Genomic DNA, 21,909 nt, shown 5'->3' with positions numbered 1-21,909 from the left:
GCCTGTTTATTTCCCTTTTAAATGGTATCACATTTGTAAGGAACATGCATTTGTGGGATGAGTAGCGGAGCTGAGTATGTGGGTTGCACTCATGAAAAATATGCCAAATCTTCTCTGCCAATGCCAAACAGCTTATTCTGCCATTGATTCTTGTTTGGTGTTTGGTGGATTGGATTATTGAAGTCTGAAGACACAAGACATATTGGCAATTTAACAATTTATTCATTTAACAAACAGGAGCCTCAGTAGCGTGTGGAAGAACCATACACAGCCACAACAGCCTGGCACCTCCTCCTCATGCTGGTCACCAGCCTGGTCACACACTGCTGTGGGATGGCATCTCATTCTTCTACCAGCATTTGTCACAAGTCAGCCAACGTGGTTGTGTTGGTCACTCTGGCACGAACAGCACGCCCAAGCTGATCCCACAAGTGTCCAATGGGGTTGAGGTCAGGACTGCTGGCAGGCCATTCCATCCTCTCCACTCCCAAATTCTGGAGGTAGTCTCTGATAAACCCCGCTCTGTGGGGGCAAGCGTTGTCATCGTAGAGGATAGAGCTCGGTCCCAGACTGTGGAGATATGGGATTGCCACTGGTTGCAGAATTTCATCTCGATATCTCTCTGCATTGAGATTGCCTCCAATGATGACAAGCCTCGTTTTTCCAGTGAGGGAGATGCCACCCAGCACCATCACACTGCCTCCACCAGAAGATGTTACTCTATCACTTGATTGGCAGCACCTGGGGGTACCAGAAGCTCAAAACAAGAGTCAATAGCAACAGTAAAGTAAGCTGTTTGGCATTGGCAGAGAAGATTTGGCATATTTTTCATGGGCGCAACCCACATACTCAGCTCTGCTGCTCATCCCACAAATTCCTTACAAATGTGGTACCATTTAAAACAGAAATAAACAGGCTTTCCAACGGTATAAGATTTATAGCCAAGACGCATGGTTACAACAAAGAAATAATCTACTAAACACAAATTTCCTTACTTTTTGTGCTATGTTTAGTTTAACAGTTTACTTTTGTGAATCCAGTTTCCTTGTTTCTGTACTAGTTTGTCTTTACAGTATGTTTGGTCTGACACTTGTTTATGGTATCTTGTCTTTTTCTGATTTGTAATCAATATCATCAAATTTCTTTTATGATACTATTTTTTCACAGTTTCTCACAGGCCACTCCTGCCTTCAATCACTGTTAAAAGTGTGTTTAGCTCACTGCAGAGTTTTGCACCTACATGCAGAGTGAGGACAGATGCTGGACATGCCGACCAAACATGAAAAGCACTACAAGATGAGAGCATTAATAGAAGAGGTCCCAAAATTCATTAAATCAAAATCTTTGAGATTATCATTAAAACGAATGTGAATGGTAAAGAATGAGAGGTGAAATATGCTTCACAAAAACCAAGATAAGACCAATGTGACAGGAAGTGCACTTTGAATCTGTAATAACCAATCACATGCATTTCTCAGTGTGACATTCAGTGTTGTGGCCACGTTACATCACCTCCTTTACTCAGTGAAATACCAGAAAGGTTCCTAACAAGAGACAATGTCAAGATGATTGTGTTATGGGTAACACTGCTTGTTCTTCATCAAGGATGTAAGTACCATATAATTCTGTGCATTCTCTATACAACTAAGAATTTGCATGCTGACAAGATGTTTGGAGGTTCATATATCATCTTTTTGCATAATACATTTTCTACATCATACAGTGATTGTTATTTACAATGTGTATTCTATATTTTCATTTCATTCAGATACGCTGGTTCCGGTGATCACGGTTCAACATGGTGAACCTGCAACTTTGACATGTGCTTTCCCTAATGATGTGGTCAGCTTTAAACAACTCTACTGGTACAAGCAGAGTGCTGGTGACACTCTGAAATTAATTGTCATACTGCATCAAAATGTACCACCTGAGTATGGATCAGAGTTTCCCCGCTCAAGATTGGACATAAATACCAATAAGAATTTTAGTAACCTGACCATTTTGAGGACAACCCAAGAAGACGAGGGAATGTACCATTGTGCAATCACGGAGTGGATTATTCCTGTATGGAGAGGAACATATTTGTTAGTAAAAGGTAATAATTGATCTATTTAACTTTAAAGCGTCACTAAATTTCCCATTTTCATTACAATACTTAAATTTATATTTGAAATATACTTCAATACCGTTTTCAAAATGTGTGTGGAGGTCTCAAGTTTTTAACATAGTTTTGCATTGCATAGGAAACACTGAAAGGACATCAAACCACACTGTTGTTCAGTGGCCGACAGCATCTGATCCAGTCCGTCCAGGAGACTCTGTGACTCTCCAGTGTTCAGTCCTCTCTGACTACAAGAACAAGACGTGTCCAGGAGTACACAGTGTTTACTGGTTCAGAGCCGGATCAGATGCATCTCATCCAGACCTCATCTACACTGATGGAAGTAGCCGTGATGAATGTAGAAAGAAAACTGGCATTCACTCGTCTCCAAAGAGCTGTGTCTATCGCTTCTCTAAAAACATCAGCTCCTCTGATGATGGGACTTATTACTGTGCAGTGGCCACATGTGGAGAGATATTATTTGGAAATGGAACTAAACTGGAACTTGGTATGAAATGGTGTTCATAATGAGAGTATTACTCAAATTATGTTGATAACATCAACATTGATAAGTCTATCTTGTGTGTTTGTTTTCTAGTGCAAACAACGCATTCACTATTTATTGGAATAGTGATATTAGTAGTCTGCTTGGCCATTTCTGTTGTTGCAATTGTCGTCTTCATCTGCAACCGAAGTCTAAGAGTATGTGAACAATATAAAGGTAAGTGTTGTAACAAACTAAATGCTTATGTTACATTGAAATCATGTTCAGACAAACCTTTACAGTATAGGTTCTTGGGTAAAATCATGTCATATTGTATATTATTAATGAACTTTTGAACAATAGCAGCAACATGCATTCAAAAGACAAACATTTAAGTCTTCATAGAAGTTGTTTTTCCTTTGTGTACCTCATTTAACTCTCTGACTATATTTTATATGAATAATCAAAGAAAATGTACATCCTAACGATTTTTTTTATGACATTATATTCTTACTAAGAAGTCAGATTAAGTTCCTTTAAGTAATCAAATGTTTATTGTTATGATTTCATTCATTTTTAGGAATGGAAAGCACTATTTCAGAGGCTCAACATGACAACTTGCGCCAACAAAGACATGATATTGTGAGTGAAAAAACAAAATGAAATGTATTGTTATTCCATTAAAGGCATTATATATATATATATATATGTCAATTTATATATATAACTGTTTTATTTGCTGCACAGACTGAAGCTGAAGACAAAATGAACTACACTGCAATGAATTTCCCAGAAAGAAAAGCAACGAGAAGAAGAAAGAAGAAAGAGTTTTCAGACGACAGTGTGTACTCTACGGTTGAGTATCGTCTGAATTTTATCAATTCTGATTCTGTTTCTGCTTAACGATTCCCAGTTTCTATTCCAATGTGGTAAGAAAAAAGAGATCAAATGTTTAAATAACAAAAATATCTTCATTCTTTTAAGCGTTTACTATGACTTTTATTGTTTCATTAAAATAAGTCATTTCAAAGTCTTTTAAACTGAACTTTCTGCTTTTGTCCGGAAGACTTTCTGTCTCATCTTTCCCTCAATGACATAGTGTGCTGTCACTTTTTTCGGAGGTCTGTAGACACAGACATGTCACATGTGTGCACTAGTGAACAGGGTTTCAGTGTGATAATTTTCCAGAGTTGTTAAATCCAGTCTGTGAGTATAACAAACCACTGAACAGTGTTTTTCTGATCAGCCTTTAAACGCAATAATCTGTTCCCCCCACTAGACTGCTGGATTGTATTTCATTGATCACACCAACACAGCACTGTTTTCAGTCTGAATGCAGCTGAGGACTTCCTTTATGTTGCTGAACAACAAGAAAAACTTGAAAAAGAAAAGTGACACCTTAATGACAACAGGAAACAGAAACTTACATACATACATAGACAGTGTGTCGCAGCTTGGTATCCCCGGCTCTACTGGAGGTGCTGGCTGATGACACCCTCAGGCTGGGAGACCGGCGCCGTGCTGCCTTAAATATTTGGTCAGATTTGATGTGCAATCTGATTTACACCTAATTAGCCTCCCACATGCATTGTACTTTGCCTTTTCATTTTCTTAAATAAAGTGAAGACACACTTTACAGCGTTTACCGCGGTCCATCTTTCTCTCAATATTGTTGTGATGTTAGCCATGCATGCTCATATGTAAACAAACAAGCTGTTGCATTGATGCATAATGGAGACAGGTCCTTGCAGATATGTAACGTGTTTGGGAACTGATAAGTGGAATCGAAATAAGAATTTCTTAATGATTCACTGGGAATCTAAATTTTGGAACCAGTTCTCGATGCCCAACCCTAGTGTACTCATGAGTTAAATGTTGATACTGTTGATAATATTGAGCACTTGCATCTGTTTGTGATTGTTTTGTTTTGTTTTGTTTTTATCTTGGCTAAATATTAAATATTAACCCTTACTCAAAAAAATCACTTAATTGTTGACAAACTTAGAACAATCATAGTCTATCACATATTATTGTTGCCTTTCTTACATATCAGCTATTTCATGTCAGTTTTATCTTTTTTCTTTAATTGTATTAACACAAAATTTTGTGTTTGTTGTCTCAATCTGAAATTATTTACTGTTGCAATAAAAATTCTTAAACTAAATGGCTCAAATTCTTTCTATGTGTAATACTAACTGTGTTTTGAGAATGAAAGAGATTCACTTTGGCAAAATGGAAAAATAAGTAAACTTGGCACCAAACAGAATAAAATAACATAAATACTGTAGAATGAAATAGCAGAGTCTCATCTGGATCCTGATGTCTGAAGAAAACGTAACAAAACAGAACACAAACTACTCTTTTCCCTTTAGAACATGTACCAGATCAAGTGTTAATGTGGAAATTAAGAAGTCATGGTTTCATATTTGAGTCAAATTGATCAATTCATACTATTTGGACATTTCAGTTTAAGACATTTAAATACAGTTTATGGACCTACAGACATCCTCCCTGCTTAATAGCCCTAAGAGAGTACTCCATTGTAGCTTCTTTAGCTCATTGTTTTGGTTTTGGCCCACAAATTCTTTGGCAAACAGAATGAAGAGTAAAGTGTCTGAAGAGAGTTTTTAGCTTTTACTTTTTGTTTAAGTAATTGAATATTTTATTTTAGATTTTTATTTCTGAATCATGATAATACTCTACTTCAGTGATTTACAGCCAGGGGTTACTTCTGCAGGTAAGTGTCTCTCACATCAGATACATGTTTATGTGTAGGTTCCCTATACATGTTGAGGAACCTGACCGCCTCAGATCTAAACAGCCACCTCTGGAGGTTTAGAAATGATCCACTCATACTTCATGTCCTCAAACTTTCCAACAATTTAAAAGAAAAAGTACTCCGAATGTCAGGCTAACATCTTTCAGTCAGACATTCCTGTTTGACCGACACGCCACATTTAGCTCTTCGTGTCTGAATTCACTGAACCCGTTTGTCACTATTTCTTCTTTCCTGCTGAGAACAGCCTGAACAAAGCCCTGCCTCCCACTCGTAGCCTCGTCAAGCACATCCCCACCTTTGGCCTCTGCAACCACAGAGGCTGCAGTCCTTCCAACCTGCTCAGACCATAACAAACCATAACAAATAATATTAAGCATCAGTTACAGTCAGTGGTTGTGATAACAATGCAGGTGGGCACACTCTCACTGACACTGACTGAGTTGCCAAGTCTGTATCATTGTATTTAATAGTAAGATAACTAGAAGAGGCTAGTTAATGTGTAGTTCTCTAAACTGTGTTCTGACTGAGACCAGCATCCACTGCACTGACCAGCTCTCTAGAGCCAGCTGCTTTAATATGTTTTTCTTACATTATTCAGAATTTGACTGATTATTCATGATCAATCTGAGAAGCAATATTAATAATAATGAAAATTAAAGCTGCAAGCAGCGCTGAATGGGCCTTCACACCCTTGCGCATTCTCGGGAAGAAGAAAATAAACATGTCAAATACCAGCAGGCAGGTCGGTTACATCGCTATCTCAGTCTCTCTCCTCCCCCTGTCAGGTCTATCAGCAGATCTCAATGAGGGAGTCACATCCACCTGCTACATGATGCACATTTCCTCATTTGGACATCACTCCTTGAGTTGGAGGTGTTCCCCAGAGATAAAGCTGAGCTACTGACACAAGCAAAGTGCTTACAAGGGACTCTCCATAACCTGTTGTTCCCCACAAAGTTAGGTTGTAAAAAATAGGCAGTAAATAAAAAGTGAAAAGCAATAATCGTCAGCATTTGGTTTAGCTCAGTAGTCAGTGTAGTCATCTATGATCTGGGAAAATCAAGTTCAAGACCCAGTGTGAGGAACTCCTATGTAACACTGCTTTTAACACTTTAATATCCTAAAAGTAAAAGCGTACTAAAAACAAAAACTGGATTTTTACGCATATTTCCACTTTTATTTGAATACAAATACAAATATAAATAATTTTGTTGCCTCAACAACTATAGATACAAATACAAATGCAATGCCAAACAGCTTATTCTGCCATTGACTCTTGTTTGGTGTTTGGTGGATTGGATTATTGAAGTCTGAAGAAACAAGATATATTGGTGATTTAACAATTTATTCATTTAACAAACAGGAGCCTCAGTAGCGTGTGGAAGAACCATACACAGCCACAACAGCCTGGCACCTCCTCCTCATGCTGGTCACCAGCCTTGTCACACACTGCTGTGGGATGGCATCCCATTCTTCAACCAGCATTTGTCGCAAGTCAGTCAACGTGGTTGTGTTGGTCACTCTGGCACGAACAGCACACCCAAGCTGATCCCACAAGTGTTCAATGGGGTTGAGGTCAAGACTGCTGGCAGGCCATTCCATCCTCTCCACTCCCAAATTCTGGAGGTAGTCTCTGATAAACCTCGCTCTGTGGGAGCAAGCGTTGTCATCGTAGAGGACAGAGTTCGGTCCCAGACTGTGGAGACATGGGATTGCCACTGGTTGCAGAATCTCATCTCGATATCTCTGTGCATTGAGATTGCCTCCAATGATGACAAGCCTTGTTTTTCCAGTGAGGGAGATGCCGCCCCACACCATCACACTGCCTCCACCAGAAGATGTTACTCTATCACCTGACTGGCAGCACCTGGGGGTACCAGAAGCTCAAAACAAGAGTCAATAGCAACAGCAAAATAAGCTGTTTGGCATTGGCAGAGAAGATTTGGCATATTTTTCATGGGCACAACCCACATACTCAGCTCTGCTGCTCATCCCACAAATGCATGTTCCTTACAAATGTGGCACCATTTAAAAGGGAAATAAACAGGCTTTCCAATGGTATAAGATTTATAGCCAAGGAGCATTGTTACAACAAAGAAATAATCTACTAAACATTTTTCCTTACTTTTTGTGCTATGTTTAGTTTAACAGTTTACTTTTGTGAATCCAGTTTCCTTGTTTCTGTACTAGTTTGTCTTTACAGTATGTTTGGTCTGACACTTGTTTATTGTATCTTGTCTTTTTCTGATTTGTAATCAATATCATCAAATTTCTTTTCTGATACTATTTTTTCACAGTTTCACTGTTTGTTCCAGTAAAATCCTCACAGGCCACTCCTGTTTTCAACCACTGTTAGAAGTGTGTTTAGCTCACTGCAGAGTTTTGCACCTACATGCAGAGTGAGGACAGAAGCTGGACATGCCAACCAAAGATGAAAAGCACTACAAGATGAGAGCAGTAATAGAAGAGTTCCCAAAATTCATAAAATCAAAAATCTTTGAGATTATCATTAAAATGACTGAGTGAATGGTGAAGAATGAGAGGTGAAATATGCTTCACAAAGACCAAGATAAGAACAATGTGACAGGAAGTGCACTTTGAATCTGTGACAACCAATCACATGCATTTCTCAGTGTGACATTCAGTGTCGTGGCCACGTCACATCACCTCCTTTACTCAGTGAAATACCAGAAAGGTTCCTAACAAGAGACAATGTCAGGATGATCGTGTTATGGGTAACACTGCTTGTTCTTCATCAAGGATGTAAGTATCATCTAATTCTGTGCATTCTCTATACAATTAAGAATTTGCATGCTGACAAGATTTTTGGAGGTTCATATATCATCTTTTTGCATAATACATTTTCTACATCATACAGTGATTGTTATTTACAATGTGTATTCTATATTTTCACTTAATTCAGATACGCTGGTTCCAGTGATCACAGTTCAACTTGGTGAACCTGCAAACTTGACATGTGCTTTCCCTAATGATGTGTTCAGCTTTAAACAACTCTACTGGTACAAGCAGAGTGCTGGTGACACTCTGAAATTAATTGTCATACTGCATCAAAATGCACCACCTGAGTATGGATCAGAGTTTCCCCGCTCAAAATTGGACATAAATACCAATAAGAATTTTAGTAACCTGACCATTTTGAGGACAACCCAAGAAGACGAGGGAATGTACCATTGTGCAATCGCGGAGTGGATTATTCCTGTATGGAGAGGAACATATTTGTTAGTAAAAGGTAATAACTTGATCTATTTAACTTTAAAGCATCACTAAATTTCCCATTTTCATTACAATACTTAAATTTATGTTTGAGATATACTTCAATACCAGTTTTCAAAATGTGTGTGAAGGTCTCAAGTTTTTAACATAGTTTTGCATTGCATAGGAAACACTGAAAGGACATCAAACTATACTGTTGTTCGGTGGCCGACAGTATCTGATCCAGTCCCTCCAGGAGACTCTGTGACTCTCCAGTGTTCAGTCCTCTCTGAATACAAGAACAAGACGTGTCCAGGAGGATACAGTGTTTACTGGTTCAGAGCCGGATCAGATGCATCTCACCCAGACTTCATCTACACTGATGGAAGTAGCCGTGATGAATGTAGAAAGAAAACTGGCATTCACTCGTCTCCAAAGAGCTGTGTCTATCGCTTCTCTAAAAACATCAGCTCCTCTGATGATGGGACTTATTACTGTGCTGTGGCCACATGTGGAGAGATATTATTTGGAGATGGAACTAAACTCGAACTTGGTATGAAATGGTGTTCATAGTGAAAGTAATACTCAAATTATGTTGATAACATCAACATTGATAAGTCTATCTTGTTGGTTTGTTTTCTAGTGCAAACAACACATTCACTATTTATTGGAATAGTGATATTAATAGTCTGTTTGGCCATTTCTGTTGTTGCAAATGTCGTCTTCATCTGCAACCGAAGTCTGAGAGTACGTGAACAATATAAAGGTAAGTGTTGTAACAAACTAAATGCTTCTGTTAGATTGAAAACATGTTCTGATATATGACATATTACTTTATTTATACAATTTATGTTCAAGTTTGGACAAACCTTTACAGTATAGGTTCTTGAGAAAAATCACGTCATATTGTATATTATTATTGAACTTTTGAACAATAGCAGTAACATGCATTCAAAAGACAAACATTTATCTCTCAATAGAGGTTGTTTTTCCTTTGTGTACCTCATTAAACTCTCTGACTATATTTTATATGAATAATCAAAGAAAATGGCCACCTTTACGACTTTTATTTATGATATTATACTCTACTCTACTAAGACGTCAGATTAAGTTCCTTTATCTATCAAATATTTATTCCTATGATTTCATTCATCTGTAGGAATGGAAAGCACTATTTCAGAAGCTCGACATGACAACTTGCGTCAACCAGTACATGATATTGTGAGTGAAAAAACAAAATGAAATGTATTGTTATTCCATTAAAGGCACCGTATATATATATCACTTTATATATATAACCATTTTATTTGCTGCACAGACTGAAGTTGATGACAGAATGAACTACGCTGCACTGAATTTCTCAGAAAGAAAAGCAACAAGAGGAAGAAAGAAGAAAGAGTTTTCAGAGGATTGTGTGTACTCTCAAGTTAAATGATGATACTGTTGATAATATTGAGCACTTGCATCTGTTTGTGATTATTTTGTTGTATTTTTTTTTCATCTTGGCTAAATATTAAATATTAACCTTTACTCAAAAAAATCACTTTATTGTTGACACAATTAGGGCTATCATAGTCTATAACACAGTATTGTTGCCTTTCTTACATATCATCTTTATCATCTTTATCATATCAATGTTATCTTTGGTCTTTAATTGTATTAACACAAATTTTATGTTTGAAAACTGTTCGTTGTCTCAATCTGAAATTACTGCTGCAATAAAAATTCTTAAACTAAATGGCTCAAATGCTTTTCATGTGTAATACTAACTGTGTTTTGAGTCTGAAACACATTCACTATAGCAACATGAAAATATTAAGTACACTTATAAATGGCAACATACAGAATAAAATAACATAAATACTGTAGAATGAAATAGAGTATCATCTGGATCCTGGTGTCTGTTTAAAAGAAGAAAACTTAACAAAACAGAACACAAACTACTCTTTTCTCTTTAAAACATGTACCAGATCAAGTGTTAATGTTGAAATTAAGAAGTCATGGTTTCCTATTTGAATCAAATTAATCAATTAATACTATTTGAACATTTCAGTTGAAGAAATGTTAATACTGTTTATGGACTTGCAGACATCCTCCCTGCTTAAGGCCGTATTCAGACCAAATCAGTTGGTGCAGCATACAGCCGCAAGGTTGAGCAGAGGTGTGTGGGCGTGTTTATTTGTCCCCTAGAACGTAACCGCTGTGAAACAATTAGAAAATAACATTTTATTGATCTGGTTCTTGCTACCAGTGCTCTCTCTCTTTACTCACTCTCCAGCTCGCTCGACTACAGATACTCTCTCTCTCTCTCTCTCTCTCTCTCTCTCTCTCTCTCTCTCTCACACACACACACACACACACACACACACTCTCTCTCTCTTTCTCTCATCTTTTTTAAAATGAGTCGGACAGACGAAAGTAAAGTCTGACTTTACTTTTAGCTGTTATCAAACAAATAGAAATGTCCTCCCCTCCTCCTAGTAACATCTTTGTACCCCCTCATGGCAGAGTTTACAGCTGTGATCAGTCTGATCTCTGGCTGTGATTGGCCACCGTAGCCGCAGTTATGTCAGGTTGTGTTTCTCCAAAAGCTGACTTGGGCTCAACTTTCCGGCCACAGTCCGGTGCAGCACCACTGCGGCCAAAACACCCACAGCCAAAATGCACCACCCCTTTTCAAATGAATGAGGGGACTGGCATTTTTGCCGCACCGCCTGATTTGGTCTGAATACAGATTAATAGGTCCAATGTTGTGTTCACACCAAACATGAAGTGAATTTTTCACGCGTTGAGATTACATATAAAGTCAATGTTAAGACGCAAATAGACGCAAATTCACATGTATTCGCACCAGGTGACGCGAATGGCGCGAATGGCACGAATAACACGACGCGAATGGCGCGAAATATGCGTATTCGCATGAGTTGAAAATATTCAACTTCAGCAAAAATTTCGCGCCTATCATGGGGCTGGACCGGGGGATTCAGCCATGGCTTGCCGACAGACAGCTGCTGAGGAGAGAGCCGGGGAGCACGTTGGTGGTGCTGCTGCTGATTTCTGGAGGAATAAGCACACACCGGACCACCACACTAGTCACACCGGATTCTGCTGTAATCCAGAGCCATTTACCAGCGGGAGGACTTTATTTTTTTTGACTTTTAAACTGATTTATCTTCACTTTCACATCTCAACCTAACCAGAGCTATTTACAGATAAGTGTCTGTGTTTACAGATAATTGTCAGTATGAATGTTGTTAGCAGGAGGACTGAGCTGGCAGGCAGGCTGAGCTTCAGTAACATCACTGGCTGGCTCCCATTGTCCAGATGGGGACTAGTCGGTGCCTGCCATTGCTCACTGGTTGTAAGGGGCAAATAAGCACAAATTATCCCGCAGCCAAACTTGCGCGAATTACGCAGATAAAAACAAATGTTCCTGCATTCAAACTCGCACAAGTAACGCAAGGTGAAAATTATCTTTGCGTTTGGTGTGAACACAACATAAGAGAGTACTCCATTGTAGCTTCTTTAGCTAATTGTTTTTGTTTTTGACCCACAAATTATTTGGCAAACAGAATGAAGAGTGAAGTGTGTGAAGAGAGTTTTAGCTTTTACTCTTTGTTTAAGTAGTTGAATATTATGTTAGATTTTTATTTCTGAATCATGATAATACTCTACTTCAGTGATTTATAGCCAGGGGTTACTTCTGCAGTTAAGAGTTTCTCACATCAGATATATGTGTGTGTATGTTGAATTATATATTGAAATGTTCCCTATATATGTTGAGGAACTTGGTCACCTCAGATCTGAGCAGCCACCTCTGCAGGTTTAGAAATGGCCCACTCAGACTTCAAAAAGGTGTTTTTCTTACATTATTCAGAATTTGAGTGAACTTGACATGGAGCTCCAAAACACCTAAATAGCACTTGTCACATTGAAAAAAAATCCCTGATTGACTATAAAGTTGTTCAACAAAACAAGTTTTTTCACTGGGCGTTTTTCTCTTTTTTTTCTAAATATGATATTCTCACACAAAGGTAATGCATGATGGTGACGTTACACTGCACCAGAAAGAAAGGGTAGGTTCCCCTGAATCATATGATGTATAATACTTGATACTCACTGAAAGAATAAGCTCAGAGTTGGGGAAAAAAATATGTCCAGGCGCTTCTTTGTCTGTGTAGGTTTTAGAGGATTAATGGATGTAGAAATGCTCCCTGCAAGTCAAAAGCCCAGGACTCAACCAGCTCTGAACCCTTCTGGAGTTGAGTTGTTATCAAAATCAGCTAAATATTCAGCCATGACTTTGAAAATCTTTTAGATAACACTAAGCTCTGCTTTCTGTACTCCAACACAACAAATTCCTCCCAGCACTCCTCTCTCCAACTCCGTCATGACTGAATATTTAGTTGATTTCGACAACTCAACTCTTGCAAGATTTCAGAACAAGACTTCTCCTTGAGTGAGACTTGATTTGACACAATAACAAACAGACTGGATCAAGCAAAGGGTAAATAAAAACGTTTTATTTCTCTGTATAGTCCTTTCCATAATGTTGTCACACTTATAATAACAATCTGAGCCTCTCAGTGACAAAAACAATCACTTTTAGTGGACATGCATTGACGGGGCGCAATCACCCCGTTGGATCACATTACAGCTGCTGGCTGCAGCGTTCTCGGTCAATACTGGACCAGTTTCAAAAATTGTTGTCCCAATTAGTCACTTACACACAAAAATTTGGGAAAATAGTGTGCAGGTTTAATATAGATCAATGTTTGTGACATGACAAAATATATAAACGGACTTAAAAACTATAGACTGTGTGAGAATCAAGATTTGTTTTTAAGATAGAGACCAAATGGTCCATTTATTCATCCATAAGGCCTTGCGGCCACAATATCATGACAATGGTAAGATAGGGTTTACCCAAGCTTTTATTTACCACAACAGCCCTGCGTGTAATACAACCATTGGCTTGGACATAGCGTGTGGTAGAACCCACTGCACAAGACCATGAGTATGCAAACTGTACCACTGATGTTGATTTATCCATGAGTTTCATAGGTCAGTTAGCTAAAGATGTGGAGATTTTTGAATGGGGCAAAAAAACAAAATTAGCAGAAGAGGAAGGCTGATGATAAAAATGAAAACAAAGGAGGGGTGAAGAATAAAATGAGGACATTTAATGGCAAATGGCAATCGGGTCGTAAGGAGCTTGTATTTGACCTTGATAAAAACATAATGTACTGTCAGGATTGCCAGATCTACACGACTGGAAAATACAAGACAAAGCATTTTGTGGCTGGGACAACTAATTTCAAGATGGAGGCTGTAAAACAGATTTATTATGCTGTATTTGTTATATCTTACCTTAGTGATACTTATTTTTAAATTGATATTTAGACTCAAAACACAGTTAGTATTACACATGAAAAACATTTGAGCCATTTCATTTAAGAATTTTTATTGCAGCAGTAAGTAATTTCAGATTGAGACGAGCAATTTTCAAACACAAAATTTTGTGTTAATACAATTAATCGAAGATAATATTGATATGATAAAGATGGTGTGTAAGAAAGGTGACAATACTATGTTATACACAATGATAGTCCCAGCTGTGTCAACAATAAAGTGATTTTTTTGAGTAAGGGTTAATATTTAATATTTAGCCAAGATAAAAAAAAAACACAATAAAACAATCACAAACAGATGCAAGTGCTCAATATTATCAACAGTATCATCATTTAACTTGAGAGTACACACTGTCCCCTGAAAACTCTTTCTTCTTTCTTCCTCTTGTTGCTTTTCTTTCTGAGAAATTCAGTGCAGCGTAGTTCATTTTGTCTTCAGCTTCAGTCTGTGCAGCAAATAAAATGATTATATAAATAAAGTGATATATATACGGTGTCTTTAATAGAACAACAACACATTTTGTTTTTTCACTCACAATATCATGTACCGATTGGTGCAAGTTGTCATGTCAAGCTTCTGAAATAGTGCTTTCCATTCCTAAAGATGAATGAAATCATAAGAATAAATATTTGATAGATAAAGGAACTTAATCTGACTTTTTAGTAAGAGTATAATGTCATAAAATAAAAATTGTTAGGGTGGACATTTTCTTTGATTATTCAGATAAAATATAGTCAATGTTCAATCTAACAGAAGCATTTAGTTTGTTACAACACTTACCTTTATATTGTTCACGTACTCTTAGACTTCGGTTGCAGATGAAGATGACATTTGCAGCAACAGAAATGGTCAAGCAGACTGTTAATATCACTATTCCAATAAATAGTGAATGTGTTGTTTGCACTAGAAAACAAACCAACAAGAAAGACTTATCAATGTTGATGTTATCAACATAATTTGAGTATTACTTTCATTATTGACCACTAAATCATACCGAGTTCCAGTTTAGTTCCATTTCCAAATAATATCTCTCCACATGTGGCCACGGCACAGTAATAAGTCCCATCATCAGAGGAGCTGATGTTTTTAGAGAAGCTGTAGACACAGCTCTTTGGAGATGAGTGAATGCCAGTTTTATTTCTACATTCATCACGGCTACTTCCGTCAGTGTAGATGAGGTCTGGATGAGATGCATTTGATCTGGCTCTGAACCAGTAAACACTGTGTACTCCTGGACACGTCTTGTTCTTGTATTCAGAGAGGATTGAACACTGGAGAGTCACAGAGTCTCCTGGACGGACTGGATCAGATGCTGTTGGCCACTGAACAACAGTATAGTTTGATGTCCTTTCAGTGTTTCCTATGCAATGCAAAACTACGTTAAAAATTAGAGACCTCCACACACATTTTGAAAATTGTATATTATATAAATATTGAAGTATATTTCAAATATAAATTTAAATATTGTAATGACAATGAGAAATTTAGTGACACTTTAAAGTTAAAGTTAAAAAATAGATCACATTATTACCTTTTACTAACAAATATGTCCCACTCCATTCAGGATTCGTCCACTCTACAACTCCACAATGGTACATTCCCTCGTCTTCTTGGGTTGTCTTCAAAATGGTCAGGTTACTAAAATTCTTATCTCTATGTATGTCAAATCTTGAGGGAGAAAAATCTGGTTCATACTCAGGTGTTGTAGATCCATACAGTTTCACAATTAATTTCAGAGTATCACCAGCACTCTGCTTGTACCAGTAGAGTTTTTTACTGCTGAGCTCATCATGAGATAAAGCACATGTCAAAGTTGCAGGTTCACCAAGTTGAACCGTGATCACTGGAATCAGCGTATCTGAATGAAATGAAATGATAGAATACACATTGTAAAGAACAATTATTGTATGATGTAGAAAATACATATTGCAAAAAGATGCTATATGAACCTCCAAACATCTTGTTGGCATGCAAATTCTTAATTGTATGGAGAATACACAGAATTAGATGATACTTACAACCTTGATGAAGAACAAGCAGTGTTACCCATAACACGATCATCTTGACATTGTCTCTTGTTAGGAAACTTTCTGGTATTTCACTGAGTAAAGGTGATGTGATGTGGCCACGACACTGAATGTCACACAGAGAAATGCATTTGATTGGTTAACACAGAATCTACATTCAAAGTGCACTTCCTGTCACACTGATCTTATCCTGGTCTTTGTGAAGCATATTTCACCTCTCATTCTTCACCATCCACTCAGTTATTTTAATTATAATCTCAAAGAGTTTTTATTTTATGAATTTTGGGAACTCTTCTATTAATGCTCTCATCTTGTAGTGCTTTTCATCTTTGGTCGGTATGTCCAGCTTCTGTCCCCACTCTGCGTGTAGGTGCACAGCTCTGCAGTGAGCTAAACACTCTTCCAACAGTGGTTGAAAATAGCAGTGGCCTGTGAGGATTTTACTGAAACAATCAGTTAAACTGTGAAAAACTAGTATCAGAAATTATATTTGATGATATTGATTACAAATCAGAAAAAGACAAGATACCATAAACAAGTGTCATACCAAACATACTGTAAGATCAATGTGACAGGAAGTGCACTTTGAATGTAGATTCTGTGACAACCAATCGCATGCATTTACACACTGTAAAGAACTAGTACAGAAACAAGGAAACTGGATTCACAAAAATAAAATGTTGAACTAGTAACGTTGTCCTACATGAATGATTAAACCAAGTATCACTAGTACAGATCAACATTTAAGAGGTGTAATAACCCAGCCCATAGGCCATGCCAAAAACAGGAAAAGACACCAAATGCCAATAAATACCAAATAATTTATTGTAGAGTAAGTAAGTGAATAAACTGCAAAGTAACTTCAGGATGTGAGGTGTGTTAGTCAGTGGCATCTATAGTGTTCACATGGATGGGTGTGGATGGTGTGGAGGAGGGTGTTGTGTAATAAAAGTAAAACAAAAGGCTAAGCAAAACAAAACATTCACTAGCGGGGAGAGAGAGAGCAAGCCATGCTGGAAGCTGGGCCTTTTATGTCCTGTGGAGCACTGGGCTCAGGTGCTCCAAATCTGGTTGATAGCCTCCTGCAATCAGCTCCTGTAGCACCTCAAAGACAGACACAGTAACTGACAGTGCACACAATGGAATCCACCTGCTGCTTCCCCCACCCCTCCTCAGCAACCCCGGTACCTGGGAAGGAGATTAAGACAACAGGCACTTGTAAGAGCAAGTCAAAAGGGCAGAAAGAAATGGCGTTACAGTAGGCTCAGAGGTCACACGGGCAAGAACTCAGAGCAAAGGGGCACGTGACAACACATCTGCTATGATGTTGTCTATTCCTTTAATGTGTCTAATGTCCAGGTCATAGGCCTGCAAAAACCAAGACCACCTCATTAGTCTCTGGTTTGGGCTCCTGAGAGACTGTAAAAAAGTCAGAAGATTATAATCCGTATAAACCACAAGAGGTGCTACACCTGCTCATACATACACTTCAAAATGCTGCAAAGCCCAAATGAGTGCCAACGGTTCCTTCTCTATCACTGAGTAATTAAACTGGTAACGGTTTAAGTTTTTGGAAAAGAAGCTTACTGGCCTCCCCACCCCCATCCATCCTCCTGCAGCAAGACGGCACCTGCTCCCACCTGGCTGGCATCCACCCAGAGCATAAATGCCCGATCAAACTGCGGCCTCCCCAGTGTCACCCAGACAGAGTGTAACCACAGTTGATGAAGGAGTTTCAGCCCAAACCCGGCTACCAGCCAAGCCATTGCTCAAAATAAAGTGAACCCCTTCAATGGGCAACTCTGGCTGTACCACCGCAGCCACCTCACCCTGCACAAGCTCACAGCTAAGGATCATTTTGTGCAAGGGCATAGGCAAAATGGTTAAACCCATCCCACAACTGATCACCAGTGTCAGTTTCTGCTGATAAACGCAACACAGAGTCCACTATGTAAGAGTCATATGCACCTGTGTCCCTCAGGATTTTCCACCAGTGACACAAAACCATCTCTAATGAAAGGAGCATGCGCAGCCAAAACATCAGGCTTACAACCATTAGAGGAAGGCACTTCAGAGGTGCGACCAGTACCAACAGGTGCAGCAGCCACAGAAGGCTTCACATTAGGTTTTACTCCCTTATTTTTTGTCTGTAAAGCAGGACACTCAGCCTTCCAATGCCCTGTCTCATGACAGTAGTTGCAGCTTTTACTCTTATCCAAGGTGCCACGTGAATTATGGTCAAACTTAAATGAACTAGCTTTCCGTGGCCACATCTGGTCGAATGAAGTAGTACCGGAGTTATTCCCTCTCCATCCAGAGTCATCACGTGCAGCAGTGTGCTTCCTAAAACTGCTTTTATGGAGCAGCACATATTCATCTGCTGATGCAGCAGCCTCAGCAGCAGTGGTGACCTTTTTCTCGTTAATGTAGGTCGTAGTATTTTTGAACTACTCCAAAATAACCAAATCACACAAGTCATTAAAATTAGTAACTTCGAGTGCAGTCAACCAGCATTTAAAATGGTTTGTCAGATCTTTAGCAAATTCAACATATGTTTGACCATTTCTCTTCTCCCAAGACTTGAACCGATGGCGGTACACCTCTGGCACAAACTCATAGGCCTTAAGCACGGTAGATTTTACTTTGTGGTAGCTAGAGCTATCTTCTAGGCACAAGAATGAATAAGCTTTCTGCGCCTTTCCAGTGAGAACACACTGGAACATTAAAACACAGTCCGCATCAAGCCAGCTCCTCACCTTACTAACATGCTCAAACAACACAAAAAAACATTTAGGTCCCTCTCATTTAACTTTGGCAACAAACGCAAGTTACTAATATCAAAGGGATGCACACCAGACCTTGGCACTTGCCCACCCTGATCCTCACTGCTTGCACCACTTGCTGTCTTAACTCAGAGATAGACGATGTCCCTCCAGCTCTAACCTTGCTCTCTGTGTCTGCTGGCAAATCATCTACACCTCTATTTGCTTTTTAACTTCCAACTCTTGTTTACATTTCTCTTGTTCCATTTGGATCAAGAGAAGCTCTTTTTGTTGCTCAAAAGTCAGCCCTTGCATCTGAACAAGTATAGTAGTGACAACTGGAGAAAGCACCTCTGGGTCTGCTGTCATAACCCCCATTTCAACTAGTTTTGATTTCAAAGCCACTTTAATATTTTCTTTGAGACATTTTGAGACATGTAACCCCCACCACCACTGAATAACAATCTAAGCAACTGCTCTTTTGTGCACCTCTCCAAGGCCTCCTCGGACGGAGCAGCAATAAACGCCTCACTTTCTGCCATTTCAACTCCAAATTCCTCCAATTACAACCAGCCAACCAAAAAACTTTATGCTGATGCAGGCCCAGCAAGACACAGCAAAGTCTCCCCATTCACACTAAGAAGCTTACGCCCCAGCCGGTTTGAAGTTTCCCCACTATCTGAACACCAAGTTCCCCTACCTAAGCTCCCCCCTAATTTCATTCAGCTTGTGGTTGGTATTTATGTGCTAAAGCCCGATGGGTCAGGGGGGCAACTAGCAAACTAGCAACCCTCCAGAAGCCATGGATGTGCTCCCAAGCAACACTTCAACCCCGCTGGCCACAACACTACAAAGATCACCCAACAAACTCAAAAGGGGAACACTGCTACAGCCTACCAGGGACTTTACCAGTTCTATGCAGACAAGGACCGACACCTATCACCCAGCCCACCTGTTAACAACACAAACTATGACTTGGTCCTAGCACTAAAACTCTCTGATAACAAAGCAACCTACAAATTCATATTTCAAACCAAAGCCATGGCCAAACTTCCAAGCAGATCCTCCAACTTACCCTGTTCAGCCAGCCAAAATGCACTGTGTCCTTTCCCTCAGCCATGACAGACACTCATACGAGCAGACAAATGTTTACCGCCAAAGTAAACAAAGGAACAAAGGAACCAGGGTGCGCCACAGCAGCTTTACGTGCACGTGCACGTCCCCCTCAAAAATCTTTGAGGGGGGCCTTGAAGAGACAGGAGCTAAAACGGCCTGTCTCTGATAGAGGCTGAACTGAGGGGCTGCATAAAGAGCCGCTATAAGATAAATAGGGAGTTTTTTTGAACTGTAAATCACGCAGAGATATTCCAGTGGAGCCTAGATTAAAAATATAAATGAAAATATGTCCCTGTTTGCCTCCACTGTTATTGCAAATTTAATTTACAATTACATATGACATATAAATATTAAAATAGAGAGTATAACTAAATACAGGTAAAAGGAACCACATTGAGCTAGTTGTCTGAGGCTGTGTTAAGCAACTGTTACTTTACTAAACTTGACTAAAAGGCGTCGTTGGCATCACTTTCAGAGCGATTTCATGAACAATAGAAACCCTGACAGCCCATCAAAATCCATCCCCTAAACCATAAGGCATGACAAAATCTCCATCTAGCCTGAAATTTACAGTTAAACGTCAAAACCTGCATATATCATCTTAATTCTGGAAACTGACTGATGAGTTTATTCATTTATTTTTATGTATTTTAATGTGGTTTTGCTCCTTTCTCACCACAGACTGATGCACTGTAAATTGGAGCAGAATGAGGGGATTTCTTAAAATAGGCTTGTCTCTCTTTATTATACTATACTATACTATACTATATTATGTATTATAATATTATTATATTATTATATAGAGGCATCATAAGACTGTTTCATAACCAGTTAAAAGTTACTGTAGTAACTTTAAGTTAATATGGTGAACTTGTTAGCCAGTTGCTTATTTACACATCCAGCAGTTACAGAGCAACATTATCATTCATCTGGATTCATGTTTCTGGACACATGGTGAATGTAAGTCCAATATTCAATCTCTTTTAGCTCAGTTTGTCATTCTCTTTTGCTGATAAATGCTCCACTATGTTCACCAGCTAGTCGCTAACTGTGTCTGTTTATCATTTAGTGCTGAGCAGGTAGTACACAGCAGCGTTTTAGTGCTTTTTTGCAGAAAACTGCAGCTGAAAATGGCGCTATAAGAATGGTGAAAGTGAACCAAAACTGAAAAGTTCCAAGTCAGACATTTAAACAATGACCTGAAACTCTTTACAAAGCCCCATAAAGCCAAGGTTCACAGAAGGTTCGAGTGACGCCTCTTACATAACACATTGTTATCACAGTATTGATTACACCCTCTTTGATGTTGATCTGTACTAATGATGCTTTGTTTCATCATACATCCAGTCCATCCAGTCCAGTTTTCTTGTTTCTGTACCAGTTCGTCTTGACAGTAGGTTCTGTCAGACACTTGTTTATGCTATCTTGTCTTTTACTGATTTGTAATCAATATCATTAGGGCCCGAGCATGAAAGTGCCTCAATACTTTTAGCATTTTTGAGGTGCTAGGGTTGTTCAAAAACTCACCAACTTTGCACATGCATCAGAAGTGGCGAAACTTGATATCTGATATAGGTCTTGGGTCTGGGTTTGGCAAAATGGTTCGAGGACACCCCCACCTTTAAATTTGACATACATGTCCGAAATTTGGTACGCAGATGTACCATCTCCAGACTTTAAAAAAAGCCTCTTGAAGCCATAACCTAAGTCCAACAGGAAGTCAGACATTTGAATTTACTGTGCAATTTTTTTGCAAAGTGAAGCCATTTACAGGGGTTGTACTTTAATGAAATCTTCTAAGAGAATTAATCTGAACGACTTCAAATTTGGTAGGTGACATCTAAAGAACTTTGTGATGCTAAATTGCAAAGCTTTTGAATTTTCATGGAACATTTTTGGTGTGGCGTGCCAGTCAATTTTGCCCAAAATATGAAACAGGAAGTTGTTTTAACTCCACTTTACATTGTCCAATCTGCCACAAAATCCTCATGCTTGATAAGAGTCCAGACCTGAAC

At 38.8% G+C, this 21,909-nt stretch overlaps 3 protein-coding genes across 4 annotated transcripts; 2 read left to right on the top strand and 1 right to left on the bottom strand.

Annotated features, from left to right (window-relative positions):
- Nucleotides 1–1,490: 1,490 nt before the first annotated feature.
- Nucleotides 1,491–3,744, top strand: LOC121902554 (immunoglobulin superfamily member 3-like). Its single transcript, XM_042419913.1, has 6 exons — nt 1,491–1,608; nt 1,769–2,095; nt 2,244–2,609; nt 2,700–2,822; nt 3,166–3,227; nt 3,333–3,744. The coding sequence occupies exons 1-6, from the start codon at nt 1,566–1,568 to the stop codon at nt 3,486–3,488; spliced, it is 1,077 nt and encodes a 358-aa protein (XP_042275847.1). The 5' UTR covers nt 1,491–1,565; the 3' UTR covers nt 3,489–3,744.
- A 4,081-nt stretch (nt 3,745–7,825) lies between these two features.
- On the top strand, nt 7,826–10,230 carry LOC121902555 (immunoglobulin superfamily member 3-like). The gene is made up of 6 exons (XM_042419914.1): nt 7,826–8,127; nt 8,288–8,614; nt 8,765–9,130; nt 9,221–9,343; nt 9,737–9,798; nt 9,896–10,230. Exons 1-6 carry the CDS (start codon nt 8,085–8,087, stop codon nt 10,010–10,012), a joined length of 1,038 nt encoding a protein of 345 aa, XP_042275848.1. The 5' UTR covers nt 7,826–8,084; the 3' UTR covers nt 10,013–10,230.
- Nucleotides 10,231–14,346: 4,116 nt separating this feature from the next.
- LOC121902322 lies at nt 14,347–16,076 on the bottom strand. 2 transcript variants are annotated; one of them, XM_042419581.1, is made up of 6 exons: nt 16,008–16,076; nt 15,521–15,847; nt 14,984–15,349; nt 14,770–14,892; nt 14,525–14,586; nt 14,347–14,434 (listed from the first exon to the last, which is right to left on the bottom strand). In XM_042419581.1, the coding sequence occupies exons 1-5, from the start codon at nt 16,048–16,050 to the stop codon at nt 14,558–14,560; spliced, it is 888 nt and encodes a 295-aa protein (XP_042275515.1). In that variant the 5' UTR covers nt 16,051–16,076; the 3' UTR covers nt 14,347–14,434; nt 14,525–14,557. The 2 variants fall into 2 exon arrangements, with proteins under 2 accessions (XP_042275515.1, XP_042275516.1); XM_042419582.1 differs by lacking the exon at nt 14,525–14,586 and having other exon boundaries at nt 14,350–14,434.
- Nucleotides 16,077–21,909: the final 5,833 nt, after the last annotated feature.

This window comes from Thunnus maccoyii, chromosome 8 (genome assembly GCF_910596095.1).
Source record: "Thunnus maccoyii chromosome 8, fThuMac1.1, whole genome shotgun sequence".
NCBI classification, from domain to species: domain Eukaryota; kingdom Metazoa; phylum Chordata; class Actinopteri; order Scombriformes; family Scombridae; genus Thunnus; species Thunnus maccoyii.
The sequence above is the reverse complement of the archived record's forward strand: the minus strand, read 5'-3'. Positions and strand labels throughout refer to the sequence as shown.